This window comes from Mustela erminea, chromosome 11 (assembly GCF_009829155.1).
Source record: "Mustela erminea isolate mMusErm1 chromosome 11, mMusErm1.Pri, whole genome shotgun sequence".
Taxonomy (NCBI): Eukaryota; Metazoa; Chordata; class Mammalia; order Carnivora; family Mustelidae; genus Mustela; species Mustela erminea.
The window spans coordinates 10,986,105-11,010,400 of record NC_045624.1 but is presented as its reverse complement, the minus strand read 5'-3'; the positions used below and the strand labels follow the sequence as shown (position 1 = coordinate 11,010,400).

The 24,296-nt window shown below is 41.7% G+C and overlaps 2 protein-coding genes across 5 annotated transcripts in view; one reads left to right on the top strand and one right to left on the bottom strand.

Annotated features, from left to right (window-relative positions):
• TCAF1 (TRPM8 channel associated factor 1) overlaps nt 1–21,586 on the bottom strand; it is a 44,327-nt gene extending 22,741 nt beyond the window's left edge. For 2 of the 4 annotated variants that reach the window (XM_032304906.1, XM_032304905.1), the window contains exons 1-2: nt 8,306–8,475; nt 1,026–1,659 (exon numbers count right to left, since the gene is read on the bottom strand). In XM_032304906.1, the coding sequence (XP_032160797.1) occupies nt 1,026–1,645 (620 nt within the window). In that variant the 5' untranslated portion in view covers nt 1,646–1,659; nt 8,306–8,475. Of the gene's footprint in view, nt 1–1,025; nt 1,660–8,305; nt 8,476–10,488; nt 10,596–21,483 lie in introns of those variants that run through there. The other 2 variants (XM_032304908.1, XM_032304907.1) reach the window with 2 other exon arrangements.
• LOC116569010 lies at nt 10,739–21,611 on the top strand. The gene is made up of 3 exons (XM_032304932.1): nt 10,739–11,908; nt 20,735–21,244; nt 21,341–21,611. Exons 1-3 carry the CDS (start codon nt 11,904–11,906, stop codon nt 21,600–21,602), a joined length of 777 nt encoding a protein of 258 aa, XP_032160823.1. The 5' UTR covers nt 10,739–11,903; the 3' UTR covers nt 21,603–21,611.
• Nucleotides 21,612–24,296: the final 2,685 nt, after the last annotated feature.

Sequence of the window (24,296 nt, the reverse complement as noted above, 5' to 3'; positions counted from 1 at the left end):
ATTTGATCAGTTTGGTCAATCACTATCGCAACTGAGGCACAATCACTATGCCTCAGAACAAGTGTGTCTTTCCTCATTCCACATGTGGGGTTTTCTTTCAAACATGCCAAGAAGAGGCCATGGCCCATTCTCTGTGTGTCTATACTGACCCTGAAATCCCTTTCTCACCCAATTCTGCTTTACTCTGCTCTCGCCAATCAGAAATTCCAAAGCTCTCTACTCCAGGGATGCTGTGAGTTTTAACATACAATAGGGCATGGCCTGGTACACTTCCTATACTCCAGCTTTTATCTCCCCCATTCATCCATCCAGTCATCAGCCAACAAGTGTTTCCTGAGCACCTACTCACCTGTTCCACGTTCAGCACTGTGTGAGATACTGGAGTACACTGTGAACAGAACAGACTGGGCAGTGCTCCTACAGAACTTCCATGTAGCCTGCCTCTATACCCATCACCTGTCTCCCTCATTCTCCAACATCAGGTCTTTTGCCTGCAGATGTAAAATCCTCCCCTAACTCCTAGATTTAGCACAAACAACTCATGCCATCTTTTCTTCTCTATCACCTTCTGAATCTTCTAGTTCTTATCTCCATCCCAATCCCATCTGGCTAGACATTTTAAAGCCTTTTTCACAGCTCTTTAGACTTTGTCTTATGGGGTCCCTTTATGTCTGTTTTCGTTTTCCTCACATTTCATTTCAAAGCAACCTTCTGCTGTGACCCTGGAATAGCAACACCAGTTCTGGGATTCAGCAATATATTTTAAGCTAGATGCCGGGGAACATAAAGGTCACTAAGAAGTTTCTCTGTTCAAAGAGCTAAGTGCTCTAGTCTGGGGAGGCAGCAACAATGGGGACCTTAATTGATTCAGGGTGATCTGTTTGATTATGGGTAACTCTGCTTGATTTAGGGGGAATCCATGCCTAAGTGCCAAGGGCTCATCTGTTAGCTTGGGAGCAACCTAAAGACAAGAACCATGTCTTTTTTAATGTGGGACCAAATCCCCACTGGGGCGGTGCACTCACCTAACTAAGACTGGGATCTTGGGCATCTTCTTGGAGACTTTAAAGAAACTTGTGTCCCCTTTGTTGTCGGTGAAGTACACGCCGGCCACACTGGTCACGAGGTTGCCAGGGAATGTGAAAAGCACCCTTTCGTCGTCGCCCTGATTGGCCCAGTCCCAGGCCTGGCCTCCAATGAGCAAGCCCCCTCCACGTTTCATAAACTTGACCAACTTTTCCGTCATGGTTTCATTATAGGCATCAATGCAGTAAACCCCGAGGGAGTCTTTCACTTCCGGCTCAATCTTCGCCTCCACCCCAGAACCCTCAAGGATTTTGGCCAGGGGTGCCAGGGATGGGTGTACACCAATGGGAGCCCCAGGGGAAGAACAGAGCCAACCCACTGCATTGAGGAGAAAGGTAGTGAGCTGGGCCTCTACCAAGTAGTCCTCATGGGACACCACCACCAGGCGACCTCGGCCATAGGAAGAGGCAGCAATGAGAACCTGGCCCATGTCATTCACCATCACTGGGAAGGAGGCCTCTCCAATTAGAAGCAATTCACATGGGATGGCATCTTCAGGGACATCCCAGCTTGTCACTCCATTCATAAGGGCCTCAAAGGCAGCAGAGGGAGTCGCCATGGCTGGATCGACTTCTGTAAGAGGAAAGCAAAGACTCAGTTTGGTAAAGAATAGATAAACAAATAAACAAAGGAGCCAAATGGTTCACTTCTCCCCTAGCAGGGGCAATTCTTCCCGTGACGCAAAGGAGACAGACTCTGTCAACTGACTCAGGGACTAACCAGGGGTGTCAAGGTATCCAACCCAGGAGACCTCATCACACCCTTCCCAGTCCTCCTAAACTCTTGCGGCCAAACGGAAAGAGCTTGACACTTTTCCATTGCAGAAGGAAACAAACAAAAGTGGAGAATGTGGGCAGAATTGTGCCCCCAAAGAGTTACCTGTAAATCCACCTCCTAGTACCTGTGAATGCAACCTTATTTGGAAAATAGTGTCCTTGCAGGTAAAATCAAGTTAAGATGAGGTCATGCTGGATTTGAATGAGCCCTGATTTAATGACTGGTATCTTTTAAGAAACATCTGGACACAGACAGAGACACACAGGGGAGAATGCTAAGAGAAACTGGAGTGATGTGTCTATATGCCAAGGGAGGCCAGAGGTTGCTGGTGAGCTCCAGAAGCTCTGGAAGAAGCGTAGGACAGATTTTCCTTCAGAATTTCCAGAAAGAATGCCTTGCTAACACCTGGACTTCAAACTTCTCTGCCCCTACAACTGTGAGAGAAGCATATTTCTGTTTTAAGTCACCCAATTTGTGGTGATATGTTACAGCAGCCACCAGAAACTAACATAGTGGTGCCTCATGCTGCCCCTTGTCCCCCTCAGCAACCACGCTGATCTTATTCATCCCAGCTTGTGGAATCCCAGAATAGTGGTCTAGAAGGTCTGGGTCCTCAAAGGATCTTCTTTGGTCGCAATCATAGGTTGGGGAAGGGGAAAAAATAGGTCCTCTGTGGCTTGAATCCAGGTCTCCATCAGCTAGAAATTATGGCAGATTCTTCTTCCTTGTACCTTGTACCTGGAGAAAGGTGTGTATGTCTGTGGATGTGACCTCACATAAATCCTCCGCTTCTTCACAAGGAGCTCCCTGCTCAGATGCTTGACGTCTGTCCTCCACTATGTTCACTTTACTGAAGCAGTTCCCCCGAGAGCAGATGTGTTTTCATAATTGGGACATCTAGTGGTTGGCGTTCTCACTGACTACTCAGGGGCACCGGCCAATACTGCTGTCCTGTTCCCTGAGACTCTCACCACCCGTAACGTTATGGCCAGAGCCAACGTCATCATCTTCAACCTGCTGACCCATTCACTTTCTGTCCTTCCCTGACCTCTTCTGAAAATGCAGGTATTTCTTGTGTTTATCTTTGGTTCTTAACATCTATCTATTTCTCGTCAGAAAATATGTTCATTCCCAAGATAATAGGCAAAGCAGTTACAAGCTCAGGCTCTGGAGGGAGGCTATCTGGGCCTGAATCTTAGCTTTGTTTGCTTACTAACTGTGAGATAGGGCAACACATCTCAGACATCACTTCCTCATTCATTAAGTAGGGACAAAAGTGTCTAGCACATAAGGTTGTCCCAAGGACTAAAGGAAATAACAGGATATATATGAGTGTGTGTGTGTGTGTGTGTGTGTGTGTGTGTGTGTGTGTGTGTATTTACACATAATTATTTGGTAAGAGTAAGCTATTTAACTTGCAAATGTGCATAAGAGAGAATTTTTTTTTTTTTTAAGATTTATTTTATTTTACAGAGAGTGAGCGAGTGAGTGGGGGGAGGGGCAGAGGGAGAGAATCCTCAAGCAGATTCCCAGCTGAATACGAAGCCGAACACGGGGCTCAATCTCATGACCCATGAGATCACGACCTAGAGCCAAAACCAAGAGTTGAATGCTCAACCAACTGAGCCAGGCATCCCATAGAGAATTCTTATAAAGTGAGCAAAAGCCAAACCTAATTGATGTTGTAAATACTGAGCTAAAAATTTAATGATTCCGATTTTATAGTTTTCACATTTTGGAGCCAATGCTAACAGTAATATTAATTATGATTACATTTAGTTCTCAAGTGTTTCCATGGGTCCTTGAGAAAGTCCTTGGCATAGGCACTGTGCCTTCCTCAGGTAGAGATGAAAAGGCCCTGGTTCTGAGGTAATGAATAAACTCAAGATCCCTCCTGACAGAGCACTCTACCACTGCAGTGGTCTCTAAAACTAAAGTCTTAAATTTAGTCTTTTCCTTCCAAACTAGCTCCTCTTAGGCACATTACATGAGCTCAGTGTCCCTAGCTGCTACGGAGGGTGACATTGACCTCAGAGAAGTTTTGAGATGATAGAACAGGCGGCTGGTTCACAAGAGCTTGTCCTTTCCCTGCTCTTCCTGGTGTCCATAAATAGCCAGGACAGCAAACTGCACAGAGTCACAGTAGTGCCCGTCTCCCTCCTGTCCCATGTCCAGCTGGTCACAGTCCCGTCAATGTCATCGTACATGGTTTCCAACCATAGTGCCAGGAACCTAGTTCAGATGCTCAGTAATTCATTCCTCGACTAAACTGACCCAGTTTCTGAGTCACCAGGGCCTGATCTTGCCTCTAGTCTTCTAAAGCCACTGATAGTATTATTTCCCAGAAGAGAACCCCCTCCCAGAGCTTTGCTTTTCCCCACAGGGCTAAATCTGACACCTTCATCTTGGGGTTTGAGGTCTCCAGGGCTGGCTGCTCCTAACATTTTCCAGCCATGTCTCTGGCTACCTAACCTCTCCGCAGCTTCCAGAACACTTGGCATCCCTGGACATGCCCTGCTTTCATTTTAGAGTCTCTTTTCATGCTCTTTCCTTCCTGTTCCCTCTCCCACCTCTTTCTACCTGTTGAAATCCTACCCTTCTAAGAGAAGTTATTCATAGAAGAGGAAATTTAAATGGCCAATTAGTCTATGAAAATATGCTCAATTTCACTAGTCAGACAATTGAAAACAGAATGCATGATGTTGCCTATAAGATTATCAAAAAGGAGGAAGGAAAAGGAGAAAGAGAAGGTGAAGAAGATAAAGGCAGATAATAATGCCCAGTGTCCAAAAGGCCAGGAGGATGTGACCACAATTTGCTGGAAGGACCAAGATGCTGACGGTAATCAACAGTGGGCAGCCCCACTTCAGAGGTGAGATCCTCGGACCAGTAATCCCTTTTCTGATTACCTTTCATACAGAAACAAGAGCCGCAGGATTGAAGAAATATGTACAAGGAGGCTCACTGCCACACAAAACTACAATTGGAGACAGATAGGTGACAAGGAATATTTTCCAGAACCATCTATGATTTCTGTGGGTGCAACTCTCTAACCCAAAGCCATACCTATCCCACTTCTGCATGCTACCCCACCCCACAGCCTAGTGTTACAACATAAGACCCTGGGGCATAGTCCCCAGCCAGCCACGCATACCTACACCCTAAAGAGCTGCCCATCAGACCCTCCTCTCCGGGCCCTAGTCACTGCCAGGGCTGGTACTCCAGAAACACGCAGAGCACAGAACTCACATTTTATGTCTCACTAACTGTATTTCAAGCTAGTTCATGGGGGAGATGTCTGTGGAAAAGTGACAGAGGGATGAGCAGTTGGCCTGGAGATTTGAAAAGTAGGGCACCAGAATGAAGAGGGCTTTTCCTGTGGAGTTGCCTCCTTCTACCTGCCAGGGTTTGGTAAGGAACACTCAGTATCCCCTGTCCTGCTCCATGAGTGAGACTGTAATGCAGCCTCGGCCTGATACAAACGGTGCAGGCGTGGCAAGCCAACATCTGCAAGGGAGAATGTTTGGATGAAGAAAGATAATCTGGATCATAGAATATCACATCACTGTTACAAAGAATGAGTTAAATCTGTTTTGCATCTATGTAGACAACCCTTGATATACTTTTAAGTAGAAACCTCACATCATTGTAATTTTAGGATACAAGCCCATTTTTGTAGGGATAAAGACAGTAACAATAGTACTAGTAATTTTAGTAGGAGTAATCACAATACACTGCTTTCTAGGTTCGAAGTATTATTATGTTTCTTTCATAAAGTATTTACTCCTGACAAAAAAACCTGTGAGTCTGTACAATCACTATTTATTTTATAGGTGGGAAACAGCAAACAAAACAAAAAATGTGATGGCCAGAGAATGTGTTACTTGCTCAAGTCACACAAGTGTGAGTAGTGGATCCAGGATTCAAACCCCAAAAATCTTGTACTGAGTCCACATTCTTAAGTTCCAGAAATAGACAAGCCTGTTAAGGACCAGAATTTTATACACAAGAGAAAAATCTATGGAGGCCATATTTCAACATGCCAACATTAACTGCATTAGGAAGGGGAGAGGTGAACAGTATTCTTTCTCCTTAACCAGGTCTGCATCCTTTGAATTGTTGTATATATTACTGTTACAGTTTAAAATACCACAGGTAACAGAACTTTAAACAAGCAAGTAAACACACTTTAAATGATGGAGTATATACATTAATGGATTGCTTAACTGATCATATCTCACCTAAAATGCATTTTTTCATCAGTTGCGCATTTATCTACTAAAAAAGTTGATTTCCTTCTCTGTGGGGTTCTTTGAACTTTGCAGCTGGTTCTGTTCCCACTTTAACCAGCAATATCCATGACTCCAACACTTGACTTTTTAACCGAATGCTTCCTGTTTATGCCGGAATCCCTGTTTGCTACTCCAGCTTGGGGACTGCAGAGGAACACAGCCTGAAGGGGGGTGGGGTAGGGTGGGGAGATCCCTTTTATTTCTCTCCCTCTCTTCATCCTTGGTTTTCCTTCCAGGGCTTCTGCTTTCTCTCCTCTCTGCCAACTCTGGCCTCTTTCAGCTTGCTGGAAATCAAGACACCTCTAAAGCAGAAGGCACAACCTGTTACTCAGGCAGAGAGCTTTATAAATCCCCTCCTCCTATCACAAAGAGCCCCATGCAACCTAAATGGGGTTTCCCTTTAAGAGTTGTATTTGGAAGGGAAGGAGGGTAGCAGGCCTGTCTTGGGTACTGCACCACATCCTGCTTTATAGTTTGATTTCAAATCCAAGTAGAGTAAGTATCAGAGATCAGGGGTATGTGTGGTTCTTTGGATTCTCCAGGAGAACGAAGAGGTGCTCCGTGGTGGATAACGGGGAGTGATGGATGTTGTCAAGACCTAGGATCACTTCTTCAGTAAAGAGCTACCCTGGCTTTGACAAATGATTACTCACACAGACATCCAGTCCTATAGGTCTTCTCTTCTTCTTGCCATTTTCTTCCATGAGCCCCTTGTTTCTTTTTCCGTATACATCCAATACTCTGTCCAATGCCCATCAACTTCTACTATGCTAGAATTGGGGTGGCTTCACCCTTCTTTTGTATTCTGTTCTACATATTCCCAGATCAATCTTATTTATTTTTCATTGAAAAAAATGGTTTAATTAATATATTTTTTAAAATATGAAATACAGGGGCACCTGGGTGGCTCAGTGGGTTAAAGCCTCTGCTTTCAGCTCAGGTCATGATCCCAGAGTCCTGGGATCCAGTCCCACATCGGGCTCTCTGCTCATGGGGGAGCCTGCTTCTCCTCTCTCTCTCTGCTTGCCTCTCTGTCTACTTGTGATCTCTATCAAATAAATAAATTAAAAAATCTTTAAAAAATATGAAATACATATGGAAGAACAATACTTTAAAAGAATTAAACAGATTCCTATATACCTACTACCCAGCTTAAAAAACAGACCATTACCAATCATTTTGAAGACCTTCTTGTGGTCCTCTCCAATACCCCCGATTCCCATAAAAGTAAGCATGATTTAAAATGCTGTTTTTCTATTCCCCTATTCCTATCCTACTACACTCCCTTCTCAATTCCTGAGTCCCCCAGGGCCTCTCTCTCTCTCATATTTGCTCATTCCTCTGACCAGGCAACTCCCAGGAGAACAGCATCATGGGGAGCACAAGCCCTGGAGTGTTGACCAGCCTGCCTCCCAGAGGACAGTGTCCTAAGAAATGGACAACGCGGGACACAGGTCGTTCTTAAATTCGAGGGGTTGTCCATACTGAGTTCTGGTGTGGGATCCTCTCTCCTCCTCTCCAGGCCCTCACTCCAACCAGACTTTCCTACACAGGCCCAGAGCCAGTCCGCAAAGAGCTTGTCCGTGACGTCAGAGGAGGAATGGAGGGGGCCTGGGGTGGGGAGGGTAGTAGGGGGAGGAGGGGAGCAGAGCGGAAAAGCTCTGCTTGGCAGGGAATGCTCCAGACTAGAGCCAGTGTTTGCAAAGATCAAAGGGCAGTAGGACAGAAGTGATGCTCTGACACCAGCCACCTGTGTGACCCTGAGCAAGCCCCGCCTCCTCCCTCGGCTTCGACGAAGCTGCGGAGGAGATGCTGTTCTTGAGGTCGGGCCTGTACGAATCTCCACCACACAAAGCACGCAAACACAAACATCAGATGTCAGAACCCGGAGAGGGGCAGCAATACGGCAGCGGCGACGCGGAGCCCAGAGCAGAAAACAGCATCGGGGGCCAGGACACAATCATCGAGGGACCGGTCCCAGATCCGGCGCCCCCGGGCCCGCGGCGCGCCCCTCCCGCAGGTCCCGCAGGTCCGCCCGCGCCCCCTCGCGCCCCCTCGGCCTCCGGCACCGCCCTCCCCTAGAGCCAGGCCGAGTTCCCCGCCAGCCACCCCTTCTCCCGCCTGCGGGGCTTCGGCAGAGGGCCACTCACCGGGTCTCGGCGGCAGCTGGGGGCAGGGCTGGGGGTGCAGTGCGGACGCACGGTGCGGTGGGGAAGGGGCTTCCCTGCAGGCAGCCCCGCGGCGCGCAGGCGAGCGAGCTGGTAGCCGGGAGGAGGCGCAGCCGGGATTGGGTAGGGGGGGAAGGAGGGGTTTCTCCTTCCCACTTCCTCCCAGGCGCGAGAGCGAGCCCAGGGGGCGGCGCTTGGCAGGGGACAGCGCTTCTTTGTGTCGCCGGCCCTGCTGGCTTGGCATTGCAGCGGCCCCCATCCTGGCAGAGTGGACGGCCGTTCTATTACAGACAAACTTCTCTGACTATTCGTTACTAAGGGAAAGGCTGAATAAGTGATAGGACACATTCTGTGCGATATTATTGAATTCTTAGGAAAAGCTTAGATCTCCATTTGGTTGTGGGCAGGGGGTTTATTTGACATACTGCGGGAGGGGGTAAAAATTATACAAAACTGTTAGCTGTGCTTTCATTTTTATAATAAAAAATCGCCCTTTACGTATTTGTACTATGATGGGAGAAGGGAGGGCTACATCTCTACCTGTTAATGTCTGACCTGAGGAAGAGCACAGGGCAACTTTTATATAGCTCTGCATTGTTTGCATTATTGTCTATGTTACTTTTGTAAGTTAAGAATATATTACATTTCAAATAGACAATAGGTAGCTAGTGTACATTTCCGTTCTATTTCTTTCTTGAAGTCTTCTCTGATCACCAGTTGACAGCCGCTCCTCCCTTCTGTGAACTGTGAGTTCTACTTTGTCCATGACTTCATTGTCCTCAGGTACTAGATCTAGCGTGTGAAATGCAAGCTAGGACAGCAGTTAAAAACTCAGACTGTCATCAGATGTCCTGGGTTCAGATCTCAATGCTACAATCTACAGGCTGAGTGGCTTCAGCAAGTTACTTAATTGCTCTGCCCTCAGTTTTACCTGTACAATGGGAATGATAAAATTAGTACCTATATTACAGATTTATTTTAAGGCCTAAATTAGGTGACTGAATACTTGTAAAGTTCTTAGATCAATGACTGGCATACAGTAAGACTGGACCAGTGCCTGTTAAATAAAACATTCAGGCTGTCCTAAGACTCAATACTTCATGTTCCAGGAAAATGCATACTTTTAAATATACTGACTAGAGTTTTGGTCCAAATCCAAGTCATATTTCCTTTCTGGAGCCCCCTTCTACCTCCTTTTTCTCTTTCCTTTCTTCTTTAAATCTTTCCCCAAATTGAATCATATAATTAATAGCCAATAGGGGATGTGGGTTGATGAGGTCAATGGCATAAAACATAGAGGGAATGACAGGAACAGAAATCAAGAGAACCTTCAGGATCCTGCCCAGTGAAGGACCACTTGAGTGACAGTGAGCATGTCCTTTAGTCCTTTAACTCCCTCCTGACAGAGCTCAGGGTTCTGAGCTAATAAACAAGGAGGACTGGAGACTTGCTTGCTAAGTCCCTCTCCAGTCTCAAATGACAAGATAATAGCACTGCAAGGCAAACCCCCCAAATACTGAGTTGTCTGGAAAATTTTAAAATGCAAAACAAAAACACACCTATTGCTTACATAAAAAGAAAAAATAAAAAGACAAAAATATACGTGAGAAGGATAGACCCTAACTTACATCTGAGGATGGACATGAAATTTGACAGGGAAAGGATTTTAACTGTCAGGTTTTGTTTCTTAGAAAGGAGGACACACACACACATACCAGTGGTGGGGGGAGACGCACATACACACCCACGGGGTGGGGGGCAGGGAGAGCAAGTGTGCTGAAGCAAAGGTAATATAATGTCCGCATCTGATAATTCTGTTATATTATTTTCTTTATGTATCTGCAGGTTCGAAATATTTCATCATGAAAAGTGTTGTAAAAGGGCTGAAATTCCTGGAGAAAAATGAAGCACGCAAGAAATATGAGCCAGAAGAACCAGACACAGAGATGGAGAGACCACAGGGAATCTTTGGAAAACATCTGCCTCCCTAGGCCCAAGCGGTCTCGGGCCCAGACCCTGACTACCTTCGCAGCCCGACAGGCGCCCCTCCCCCGCGCTCCTCCGGACCTCGTCTGGGTCGCTCCTTCTCCCACTCCGGTTGCGCGGAGTTGCTCCGCACGCCGGGGCCTGCTCCGGTTCCGGAACCATCTTTGGACGATACTCACCCGTTATCCCGCAATTTTCACACCGGGCTACTCTGAAGGGGTTAGGGACTGCTTTGCAGAGACGTGACAAGGAGACAGGGCAGTCAGCCTGCGGATTCGGTAATTGGTGGAGGTGGTGGCGGCAGGCGTGCAGGGGTAGATGGGCTGCAGTGCAGAGGGCCTGGGGGGGAGGGGCACAACCCAGGAGCTGATTGGCGGCTACGGCGGAGGGCGGAGCCTGGCCGGCCGCCCCCACTCCTCAGAGGCCCTGCTTTGTGTCTGTTTCTGCCAGAGAATGCAGCCCCAAATCCTGGAAGGAGTCCCCGCAGAGCTCTGGGAGTGCGGGAGTGGTACGGAGCGATTTGTTAAAAAATAAATCCGTAAACTATTTACCAACAAGGGAGGGGTTGATAAATACAGATTTGTATATAAAACGATACATAACTATTTACAAGGATGAGTTAAATATACATATATGTGCCAGGAGTTAGGCTGTATCTATGTTTATATTTTTAATGAACATTTAACAAGGTATTAAAAATAGCTTGCATTTTTGTAAGGGAAAATTTATTACATATGCTTATATAAACAGAATCAGTTACTTCAGAGAGTTAAGAGTATATTAGTTTTAAGTATGTTTTCTTCATACACCTCTAACATTTCAGTAGGAATATATATTATTTTGTAACAAAAATGGATAAATTTAATAGACTAAAATAGATGAAATATCCTTGCACAAATAGCTGGTAGTGACACATCCATAAATATGATTTCTCTCTGTGTGGGGAAGTCTTGAACTTTCCCCCTAGTCCTGTCTCATTTTAGTCAAGTAAGAGCAAGATATAACACCTGACTTTAGAGCCATAAGCTGACTATATGGTCCCGCCTTGAATCCATGTCTTCTCATCCAGCTTGGGGAGCTCAACTTTAGAAGCTGGGAGAAAAACCACTTGCCTCTTTTATGGCTGGTCCCAAAGGCCTGAAAGATTTGTGTGGCCTCTGTACATTCTGCTGTTTCCTCACCCTTCACTCATCACTGAACTGGCCCTTATTCTGTGGGTGCCTAAGAAGAAGGTGTCCCTGACCAAACCATTCTCAAGAAGTGACCGTTAAAAATGGTCCCCTACCACAAAACAGTGTCCAGGCTGGACCTTCCACAGGAATGTGGATTCAGTGGTAAAGGGTAGATTCCTATATCCTGTATCACTTCAGGGTTTCATTAAAAGTCTCCAAACTAGAGTAAACATAAGTCAAGAACTTTATTTTATTCTTCTTCAGATTCTCCACTTCATCATGTGGCCACGAACACGTGTTTGGTAATGTCTGTTTGGTGGATGGATGGACAAGATAGATGAATGTGGGATGAGGAACTCTTAGCACACTCCTCAACAAGACAAAGAGCAGCTTAACAAAATGAATCAAATCACACCTTTCCTATGTTGTAAGTTTTCTCCTCTTCTTCATCTTCTCTTATTTAATCTTCAATAAACACTTTGTTTTCTTCCTGTATCTGCTAAAATTTCAGCTAGTTCTAGCCCCTCTCTGTTTCAGACTTCACATTACAAGCACCATTTAAAATCCTATATCCTTCTAGAGTTTCTGTTTTTCCAGTTTCTACTATGAGATTGTCATGAAATCCTGAATGTAATGAAATAACTTTTGAAATATTACATTCTGTAAATACTCAGCTAAATCGGCATGAACAATTTATTAAAAATCCATACTAATAAAATATTATGCAGTTCTTAAAAAGGACAAGCTCAAGTCATACCTTGAGGAATGCTCTCCATATATATTTTCAGCTAAAAATTTATAATGCTTCTATTGAGTTTTTATGTTTATTTATGCAGGAAAAATATGGATATATTTGGTTATCTATGGAAGTGCAGAGGGTTGGCTACTAATTTTTTTCTTTAGACTTTTTGTATTTTTAAGATGTTTCAAATATAATTTGGGTGTAAAAAGGACTATTCGGTAATGCCACTCTTAGGTTTATACCAAAGAGAAATGTATATATATGCATCACCAAAAGACACATACTAGGATGTTCAAGGCAGCGGCATCCATAATAATCTAAAACTGGATACTACCTCCTTTCTTTCTTACCCCTAGTGCTGCCCGGGCACTATCTTCCATGACAAGTGTCTTAAAAACAAAGAGAAGATTATTTTCAGATAAATTTGAGAATTTATTTTCAAAAGATTTTTAAGGAAATTCTAAAGGATGTATCTCAAGAAGAAATACAATAATCTTAGATAAATTACCTGAAATGCAAGACAAAATGATAAGAAATTTTTAAATCTGGCATTGAGAGAATACCTTATTTGGAACAACCCTTCCACTGAAAACTCACAGCAGTAAAAGTTGGACAAAATATAGGAGACAATGGAAGATTCTGAAGAGGAAACAACACAAGGAGAACTTGAGAAGCTATAATCCCAAGGGAAGAAACACACAGGACATGAGCTCCACATCTGCTGGGGATTTTCCATTTAGGGCATTTTCTAGTTCATAATGCAGAAAAAGTGAGGCCAAGCAAAAAGTGTCAGTCTTACTGATTCAAGATTCTCAAACCAACTGAACTCATAGGACAAGATTTCACACGAGAAGGTATCTCTGAGAACTGAATATAAAAAAAATCTATGTACAAATTCCCCTTAATTTGTCACTGGCTGACTCTTAAGCTATGCACACACAGAGAGGGACTGCTACCTCCAAAAATCCACCAAAACTTGTTGAAAATGGTGGTTAAATGTTAAGCAGGTGGCAGTTATTTCAGTAGCTATACTGTTCTGGGAATAAAGCAGTGGAGGTCAAGAAGGTCACAAAAATAATATACTCTTGTCAACACACTCTGCTTTCAGTTGAGACATGAGAGGATTCATGGCATATCAAAAGAATGACACCTTTGGAGTAAAGATTATGGTCTTGAGTAAAGTAAAAACTTAAAATACTTCAGTTTTTAAAAAGCTTAAAACTAATGTTTGATAGCATAGAAGTAATCTTCTGGTGCTTTGTCATTTCTCATCCCCCCAAAAATCCTCTTTGAGTAACAATAAAATCAAGTATAACTTTATAATTTTTCATTCATGATGTCCTTTACCCAATAAAATATTTAGGGAAAGGCTAAAAATCCGATTACATTGCCAAGAACTCAGAAGAAACAACAAATAATAGAAATAGACTCATAGGTGATTTGGACATTTGCATTCTTAGGGATTGACTTTAACTGAGTCAATATGTTGAAAAATTATAGAAGCAAGGCTGGAGAATTTCACTATAGAATTAAAATTCATAAAACTCATATATAGAAAACCATAAGAAAACAATCCCATTTGCAATATCATTATAAACAATAAAATACCTAGGAACCAATTTAACCATTAGGTAAAAGATCTATACACTGACATCTACAAAACATTGAAGAAAGAAAGTGAAGACACAAATAAATGAAAAGATATTCCATGTTCATAGATTAGAAGAATTAGTAATGTTAAAATGTTCATACTAACCAAAATTATCTACAGATTTAATACAATCCCTATCAAAATTCCAATGGCATTTTTTACAACACTAGAAAAAAGAAATCCTAAACATCATATGAACCAGAAAAGAACTCAAATTGCCAAGGCATGCTTCCGCTAGAAGAATAAAACTTGAGGCATTACATATGCCTGATTTCTAATTATATTACAAAGCTATAGGAATTAAAGTATTATGGTACTTGCATAAAAACAAACACATAGGCCAATGGGAAAAAAATGAAGACTCCAGAAATAAGCCCACACATTTACATTCAACTCACTGTCAACAAAGGTACAAAGAAACAGGGAAAGGATAGACTCTTCAATAAATGGTGTTGGAATAACTGGATAACCACATGCAAAAAAATGTAACTGGACTCTTGTCTCATAGCATATATGAAAATCAACTCTAAATGTCTTAAGGACTTAAATGTTAAGACCTGAAATTGGAAAGCTACTAGAAGAAAACATAGGGAATAAACTTCTTGATATTGGTCTGGGCAACAAATTTTTGGATATCACCCTAAAAACACAGGTAATGAGCAAAAGTACACAAGTGGTACTACTTCAAACTAAAAAGCATCTGCACAGCAAAAGAAATAATCAACAGAAGGAAGGGACAACCTATGGAATGTGAGAAAGTGTAAACTTTATATCCCCAGTAAGGGTTAATACAAAAAATAATTAAGGAATTCAAACAACTCACTAGCAAGAAAATAAATAACCCAATTAAAAAATGAGCAAAGGACCTAAATGGACATTTCTCAAAAGAAGACATACAAATGGCCAATAGGTATACGAAAAAGTACTCAAATCCACTAATTATCAGGATATACAAATCTAACCATGACATATTATTTCACACCTGTTGGAAGGACTACTATCAAAAAGATAACAAGTATTGGTGAGGGTAAGGGGAAAAGGAAACACTTATGTACTGTTGATGTGAATGTACATTGGTAAAGTCATCATGGAAAACAGCATAGAGGTTCCTCCCCAAACTGAAAACAGAACTACTATATTATCCAGGAACCCAACTTCTGGGTATATATTCAAAGAAAATGAAATCAGTATCTGGAAGTGATGTTTGCACTCCCATGTTCATTGCAGCATTATTTGCAGTAGTCAAGATATGAAAAATCAAAATGACTTAAATCATTATCCAATGAATGAATGGATAAATAAATTGTTGTATATATGTACAATGGAATTTATTTAGCCATAAAAAAAAAGAAAAAAACCCGGCCATTTGTGACAACATGGATGAACTTTGAGGGCATTATAATGTTTCAAAATTTCAAAATAATTCAAAGACAAATATGTGTGACCTCCTTTATATGTAGAATCTAAAATAGTCAAACTCAGAAGCAAAAAGTAGCAGGGTGCTGGGAGGTGAAAGAAATGAAGAGAAGTATAGATCAAAGGCTGCAAAATTCAGGTATATAACATAAATAAGTTCTGGAGATCTAATGTATACTACAGGGACTATAGTTAATAATATCGTATTATATACTTGAAATTTGCTAAGATAATACATCTCAATTGTTAATACACACACACAAACAAAAGGTAAACTACGTGAGGTGATCGATATATTAATTAGCTTGATGTAATCATTTCACAATGTATACATATATCTAAACATCACAATGTGCATCTTATATATATGAAAATTTTCTCAATTATACCCCAATAAATATTATGAATTCAATGTGTTATACAAAACATTCAGCCTAAAACATTACAACACATAATTTCCAAATAAGATTAGTAGTAAAATGGGGAAACAAAGGAATAAAAGAGATAGATAAATCAGACAAAAAGTAATTAGCAAAAAAAAAAAGGAGAGACAGAAATAAATCTGTTTGCCCTACTAATCACAATAAAAATAATTGGAATAAATTATTCAATGGTAAGTTATAAATTGTCAAACACTAATTTTATTTTTTTAATTTTATGTACTTATTTTTCAAAATTATTTGTTTGGGAAGGGGAGGGGTCAAGAGAAAGGGAGAAATTCTCAAACAGAATCTCTGCTGAGTGTGGAGCCTGATGCCGAGGTCAATCTCAAGACTCTGAGATAATGACCTGAGTCAGATGCCCAAACAACCGAACCACTCAGGCACTCCTCAAGCAATAATTTCAAAACCGGCAATGAAAAACTACAGGTAAGTTTGTGACCTATATATGACTTAAAACAGATTTAGAAAGATTTAAAGTCAAAGGATGAAAGATAAATCTTTCTTAAAGGTAATCACCAATCAAGATCAACACCAGTCAAAGAAACCTTGACTTTATAGCTGAGCAAATTAAGAGTTTAAGACTAAAAGCATTAATAGGTAGCCATAATAATGAATCCTTTCATAAGGTTAAAATTTTCAATTTACTCCAATTCACTAATAATAGCCTCAAAATACATAAAGTAAAACTATACACACCTACAATGAGAAATTTCAAAATCTACCATCACAGTGAGAGATTGTAACATACTTTTTTTTTTGGTAATTGACAATTCAAACATAAAAAATTGGTAAGATATGGCAGATCTGGATTGTATAATTGCCACACTTGTTAATTAATTAGACACTACACATTATCTTCAAGTGCACAAATGTAACGGACCATGTGCTAGGTCATAAAGCTAGCTTCAAAAGTCTAAAGGAACTGATATCAAACATTCTCTGACTACATAATGAATTAGGCAACATTTACTGCAAGATAATAAAAGAATCTTCATGTGAGTAACTAGAAATTAAAATACATTGTTGTGAAAAAACGCATGGCTTAAATAAGAAACCATAATGAAAATTACAGATACTTACAGCTACATAATTGCAAAATATTCATGTCAAAACTTGTGAGATATAGCTAAAAAGCAGTGACACAAATTTAAGTGCTTAATGAGTTAAGCATATGAGCTAAGCATATACCTTAAAAGCTTAGAAAATAAATACCAAAAATTCAAAGAAGAACAAATAAAATAAATAACAATTAATGAAAAAAAACTAAGTTTTATGTATGTGTGTATAAGTAAATGAAAGAGCTAATAAAGTAGTCTAAATTCTGGCAAAATTAGTCAAAACAAAATGAGAACGTGTACAGGTCATAATAATGATAAACTAAACATAATCAGAATATTATGAATAATTTTATTCTATTAAGCTTGAAAATATATATATATATATAACAGTTAAATATCTTAGCAAATAAATTCATGAAAGTTGACTCATAAGAAAACCTAGATAGTCCTATAATCCTTAAAGTAATTGAAACAATAAGTTTAATACCTTCTGATAAAGTAAACTCTGGGGTTTTGCTGGTGATTTGAGGAGACATTCAAGGACCAGATAATTCCAACCTAGCCCAAATTCTTCCACAGAATACCAATAGTGAGACTATTACCCATCTTATTTTATGAGGTGACATCAACAAATAATAAAGTTAGAACCAAAGAAGATAATTGCATGCCAATCTCAATTCACATATATAAATGCAAATATCTAATGCTTATGTCTATATCATTATATAAAAATTATTGCATATTTACCAAAGACAGTTTATTCCAGGGATGCAAAGTTGATTAAATATTAAAGACTGAAGACTATCTTCATCATATTAACATATTTAAATGGAAAAAACATATGAGAAAAATCAATAGCTATAGAAGAAGCATTTTATAATAAAACATCTACTCATTTAAAAAAAGTGCTTCCCAGAAAAAGAATCCAACTTTCTTATTATTGAACAAGGCATTTATAAACTAACCATTGCAAATGCCAAAGTTTACATAATGAAATCTTTCTTTTTATCTTAAGGATAACAAAAAGGATAAAACCTTTATTCAACTTTATACTGAAAGCCCTAGCCAATGCAGTTAAGACAAGAAAAAGAAATTAAAGGTATAAGGATTGGAAAGGAAGAAACAAGACTGCCAATTTTTAGGCGATATGACTGCCTGTGTAACAAATCTGAAAGACTTAATATAGGTAAATTTAGAATTACTAATGGAGTTTGTCACATTTGATATAGAGTCATTATATAAAAGGCAACTGATTTTCTATACATCAGGAACAATAAGCTACAAAATATAATTTTATAAAAGAAAACATTTAAAATCACAGTAAAAATATAATGTGTTTAGAAATAAATTTAATAAACATAGCAGAAGGAAAACAATAAAAATATTACAAAAACCATTAAAAAACACTGAAGTTGAACTAAATAAATAGCATTATGTACCAAGTTCATAGATGGAAAAATGCAACATCTTAAAGAGGACTTCTCTCCCCAAATTGATATATAAAATTAGTGCAATATCAACCAAAATTCCAATGGGTTTGTTTACACGTGTGTTCCTTGTTTTGGAGAACTTGATAAGTTTATTTAAATATTTATATGGAGGCATCTGGTTGGCTCAGTTGGTTGAGTGTCTGACTCTTGGTTGGTTGGTTGGGTCATGATCACAGGGCCACATGGTTGAACCCCACATCAGGCTCCATGCTCAGTGCAGAGTCTGCTTGAGATTTTCTCTCTCTCTCTCTCCCTCTGCCCCTCCCCCTGCTTGCATGTGCTGTCTCTAAAACAAATAAATAAAATCTTTAAAAAATATATTTATATGGAAGATCAAAGATCCAAGAATTGCTAAAAACTCTTGAAGAAGAATTAAAAAATGGGAAGAATTTTACTACCATATTTTAAGACTTCTTATAAACCTAGAATCATTAAGGAAATAGATAACTACAGGCCTAGGAAACTTAAAACAAATTCATGTATATGAAAAACTGAATTCTTGCAGATCACTGGTGCTGGGACAATTGATTATTCATATTGAATAAACAATATAACAATCAGTTTCCAGGTAGATTAAGACAAATTGCCAAATGCAAAGCTATAAATGCTTTAAGAGGTAAATATACTAAAATTAATTTATTGGCTTGAGAACATAACTTTCTTTTTATAAAAGAAAATATTGGTAACTTGAAATTAAAATTCAAAACTTAGTTCATTGAGAGAGATGGACATAAAGAGAAAGAAAAACTAAGTACCAAATTGGAAGAAGATATTTGCAGCATATATAGCTGACAGAGAATTGGTTATCATCCACATTATATAAGGAAAGCATTCCAATGAGGCAATAAGAAAAAAAGCAAACAACCCAATATGAAAAGGAGTAAAAGACAGGAATCAGGATTTGAGAGAGAAACCACAATATTTCACCAATGTCTGAAGAGATGGACACTTCATTAGTTATCAGAGAAATGCTAATTAAAATCACAGTGGAACACTATTTCATGTGCACCGACAAGTTAAAAATGAAATTTGATAATACCGAGTTATAACAAGTATGTGGAGTAATAGAAACTCTCATGTCTTGCTAGAGGGAGTAAAAACCAGCTCAATACTTAGGAAACAGATTGGAAATAACCTAATAAATTTGCACATACACAAATCTTATAACTTGGTAATTCTATGCCTGAGTATGCAGTTGAGGGAGCCAGAGTGAGCCTGTGGATGTGAACCAGAAGCCACGTGTAGGAATGTTAGAGAACATTATTTGTTAATATCCCTGTAGTAGACAGCCTTTAAAATGGCCCCCAATAATCCCTGCCTCCAGATATTCATGGTTTTGTGTAAGCCCTTTCTCTTGAGTGCTGTCTATAACTACTGATTCACTTCTAATAAACAGAAGATCACATGTCACTTTTGAGATTAGGTTACAACAAGAATCTGGCCTTCATCTTTATCTCTTCTTCTCTCAGGGAGCCTTTATCCTGAGGAAAGCAAGCTGCCATGTTTTCACTAGTTTCTAAACAGAAGCCCATTTGGCAAAGAAATCATGTGTCCAACCAAAGCCAGTGAGGCCAAGAGGCTTGCCAACAGTTACTTGAAGGAGCTTGGAAGGGGTTCCCTCTACCCTCAGCCTTGAGAAGACTATATATAGTCCCAGCCAATGCTGCTTACAGCCAGTGAGAGATACTGCCTCAGACCCTCCCCGTCAAGCTCCTCCTGGATTCCTGACACACAGAGACTGTGAGATAATAGGTTTTTGTTTTAAGCTGCTAAGTGTTGGGATAATTTGTCACACAGCAATAGATAACTAATACATTTCCCAAATGAGCAACAACCTAAATGTAGAATGGATAAGTTATAGTACACTCCTACCATAAACAGTGAAAATGAAGGAATCATCAAGGGTGAATCTCAAAAACTTGAGTATCTACAGTATAATGTCTTTAATATGAAAATTTTAAAAATAGGGAAAGCAAACATGTCTATGTTTTTGAGATACACACACAAATCACAAAACTATAAAGAAAAACAAGGAAATGATTAATCCAAAAATCAGCTGTCACCTCTCATGGAAGGGAGAAGGGCTTAAGCAGCTACTGTGGTACTGCAGTGTCATTTTTCAGTCTAGGACAGGGTCAGGCATTCTGTTCATTATTCTTTAGACTGTTCTTAGATGTTTTATATACCCCTTTCTAATAAATTTTTTTAAAAAATCAAACCAAAGCAAAAAAGAAAACAAGATATTGAAATGAAGTCGGTGGACAAATAACTAATTTGGAGTATGAAAGGATGGATGGATGCAGGAAGGATGGATGGATGGACGCATGGTTTGCTAGACAGGTCATTCAGTCCTTTCTGTCTAATTGAGCTTGCACTTCCTTCAAGAAGTTTCATTACTATCTGATTCATAAGTCTTTTTCTCCTATACTGAAAGCCTTCTCCTTTGATTGCAGGTTTACCCAACTCATTGGCCAGCTCCTGCGGTTGACCTGGGAACTGTATAATCCAGTACTTACAGCTTCAGGCCAAACACATTCCAGACTAAACGTTCTGCAGGCTTCACTGCACCTACTCTCACCAGCACCACCCCTCCCGCACCCCGCACCTCCCTCACCCAGCGCAGACACTCAGAGCCTTTGGGCACCTAAAGCCCTGGAGCATGTCAGGACTTTGACCTTTCCAGGGTCAAAGTTGGGGGTTGGGGGGCGGTGGGAGTGGTCCTGCAGAGACCAGCAACACCCAGATAATTTAAGAGCAAGGCCCCGGGAGATGGGTAGCATTACCTCCAGGGTTCCTTTTAGCTCAAATCTCAATAGCTCCTCGCAGAGCACACGCACAAAAAAAGCACAAGAAAATGGGGAAGGGGAAGGTCATCGCCTCCTGACAAGCAAGGGTGACAAACACTGCAGCAAGAAGAAAATAGAGACCGAGTTGCAAGAAGACAGCAGAGAAGAATCCGAGAGGTAAACAGCAAGAAATTCTATTGAACACGTCTGCCACCCTCCCCTTGGGGACAAACGGAGGCCCCGTACCAGTCCCCATTCTTCTCTACCCCACAGCACACACGGTCTCCTCGGGCATTCCCTCCGTCTCCGGGTCTCCCCCATCCCACCCCACCCCCGGGTCGCAGAGCTCCGGGGCGGTGGCCTCTGTCGATCCCAGGCCTCTTTGGGTCCAGAATCCATCGCTGACTCTCACTTACCGTTTGCCCGGCTTTTTCTGCGGCGCGAGTTCGGGGCGGAGAGGACTGGCTCCGAAGGGCAGCGGCCGTTCCCTAAGGCAAGGAGCTTCTCAGGTGAGAAGGGAGTGGGCGGCGGATGAGGCTGAGGACGTGGAAAGTCTCAGGCAGACTCCGGGGCGAGCGGGGCAGGGGAGAGGGGGCGTCCCAGGAGCTGATTGGTGTTTGTAGCGCTGGGGCGGAGCCTGGCCCTCTGTCCCCGGACCTTAGAAGCTTCGCTTTGTATCCATTCCTGCAGGGAGATGCTGGCCCTAGATCCGGAATGGGGACCCCAGCACCCGTCGAGGGAGTGCGGCAGGGCAATTTGTTGAGAAATAAATCTGAGACAATTTGTGAACAAGTGAGCAATTGATATAATATATTTTTATAGACGATAATACGCGATTATTTTTAAAGACGAGGTAAATCTACTACGGGTCCTAGATATTTTTAATTAAAAGCGTCAAGTTGCATTAGAATGGAGCATATGATTACATTCTTTTAAGAAAACCATCTTACATTGCTTATACACCGGGCAGAGCTAAGAGAGAAGGAGTTGCTATTGATACTTACCTTCATAACCACTGAGTTAGGGCGCCTGGGTGGCTCAGTCCTTAAGTGTCTGCCTTTGGCTCAGGTCATGATCTCAGGGTCCTGGGATCCAGCCAGGTATCAGGCTCCCCGCTTAGTGGGTGCTCTGCTTCTCTTTCTGCTGCTCCCCCTGCATGTGCTATTCTGTTAAATAAGTAAATAAAATCTTTTTTTTTTTCTTTTTTTTTTAAGCCACTGAATTGGGACGCCTGGGTGGCTCAGTGGGTTATAGCCTCTGCCTTCAGTTAAGGTCATGATCTCAGGGTTCTCTTATGGAGACCCATATCAGGCTCTCTGCTCAGCAGGGAGCCTGCTTTCTCCTCTCTCTCTGCCTGCCTCTGCCTGCTTGTGATCTCTGTCTGTCAAGTAAATAAAATCTTTTAAAAAGCCACTGAATTATTTTAAAATAGCACTTGTATTGTTTTGTAAGTTAAGAAAGAGGAAGGTGTTAAAAATTTTGCTAATCAACGAATAGGTGACAGACACTGGGCATGAGATAAAGAAAGCTGTGGCTGTTACAAATCTAGACTCTGAAGCGTCTGGCAGGGCTCCTCCTTACGATCCGCGGAGTGCATTCCTTTCCTATGGCTGCAGTAACAAATGACCGCAAATTTAGTGACTTGAAAGAATACATTTATTATCATACACTGCTGTAGCTCAGAAGCCGACCAGCTGCAGTCAAGGTGTAGACAGGGCTGTGTTCCTTCTGGAGGACCTGCGGGGAGAAATCATTTCCTTGACTTTTTCAGCCTGGAGGCTGCCCAGATTCTTTGGTTTTGGGGATCCATCTTCAAAGCCAGCCATCTCTCCACTTGGATCTCTCTGCCTGTCCTCCTATTTCTCTTGCTGCTCTTTCACTTATTTCTGAGTGACTTTGACCTGTTAGCTCCCTTTCTGCCCTGGATCCCACAGACCACCTTCGGTTCTGAATCTCACTTCCCTTTTTAAGCTTATTTCTCTTTCTGTTCATCTTCTCTTCTGCATTTGTTCATCTAAAGAGTTAATTCCTTCTTTGCAGGTAGAAAGTGTAGTGGGTAGAGCACCTTGTCAACAGAACACTTGGTTGTGCTCTCTTACTACCACTCAAAGCTCTGCTGCTTTTTGGGGTTGTGGAAACACACACGATACCCTGTGTGTGATACTGGCGTTCTTGACTCTGAGGCCTGTCAGTCCTAGTACCCCACCTCTCTGCCTTTCTTCTCGGGCTCCTCGCCCCAGGCCTGACTTTCCTTCCAGGGCCAGAGCCAGTCCTTAAAGAGCTTGTGGGTGACGTCAGAGAAGGAGGGGCGAGGAGAGGGGGATAAGGGAAGCAGCTGTGAGAGGAGAGAAGCTGAGCAAAACAGCTGGGCGCCCCCCGTTGGCAGGGAATTTGCTGGCCGAGGTAGGTGATGTCTGCCAGTATGGGTGGAGGAGGTTTGCAGGCTGCTGCCGCCTTGTCTCCCCCCAGACACACACACACACACACACACACACACACACACAAGCCTAGAAATGTCAAGGTCATGCACCTTCTCCACCTGTGCTAACCCTTTCTTCTGTCTGCATTCAGTATTCCTTTTTAAGAATGTAGGAGATTGGACAAGATGCTTTAGCTCCCAAACTCTGTGACCAATTGCACAGCAAAAAAAAAAAAAAAAAAAAAAAAAAAAAAAAAAAAGGTGGGTTTTGTGAGTGTCAGGGGAGGGAGTGGGGGAGGGCAGGCATGTGTGCTATTGACTCTGAATTTCTGAGAGGAGGAGGAACATGGCAAGAAAGAAATGCAGCTGCCTTGGCAGAGAGAATGAGAAAGAGAGAAATCTCAAGGCTAAGGCAACTTGGGTCTTTTAGGAGCACCCAGTCTGCCTCTATAGAAGCCTCCAGACACCCCGGATGCTTCCTCTGTCTTTCAGCCTTGGAGGACTTTCTAGTCAGAAACTACCCCTCTGTGTACGGGAAGCCAGTTGCTCATTTCTGGAAACCTCTGAGAACTGAACCCCACGTCTGCCCTCCATCTGTGGTCCGGCCTGGTGGGGCAGTTCTGAGGGAGGCTAGGTTTCCACAGGTAGCTTGTAGATTTCCAAGGAGAAAGGGACAGTGGTTGTACCCGTGAACAGAAAGGCTGACCCTCTCCTGAGTCAGAAAATTCTTCCTTCCTTTGAACTGATCCTCCTGTGCTTTTTCCAGAATCTTGAGCCTGTTGGCCTCTGGACTGGAACTCCACCATGCGC

What these genes read in the sequence shown, in the direction of transcription:
- LOC116569010 (XM_032304932.1), top strand. An exon ending in AGCAGAGAAGAATCCGAGAG is followed by an intron (nt 21,245 to 21,340) that starts GTAAACAGCAAG and finishes TCTACCCCACAG; the next exon opens with CACACACGGTCTCCTCGGGC.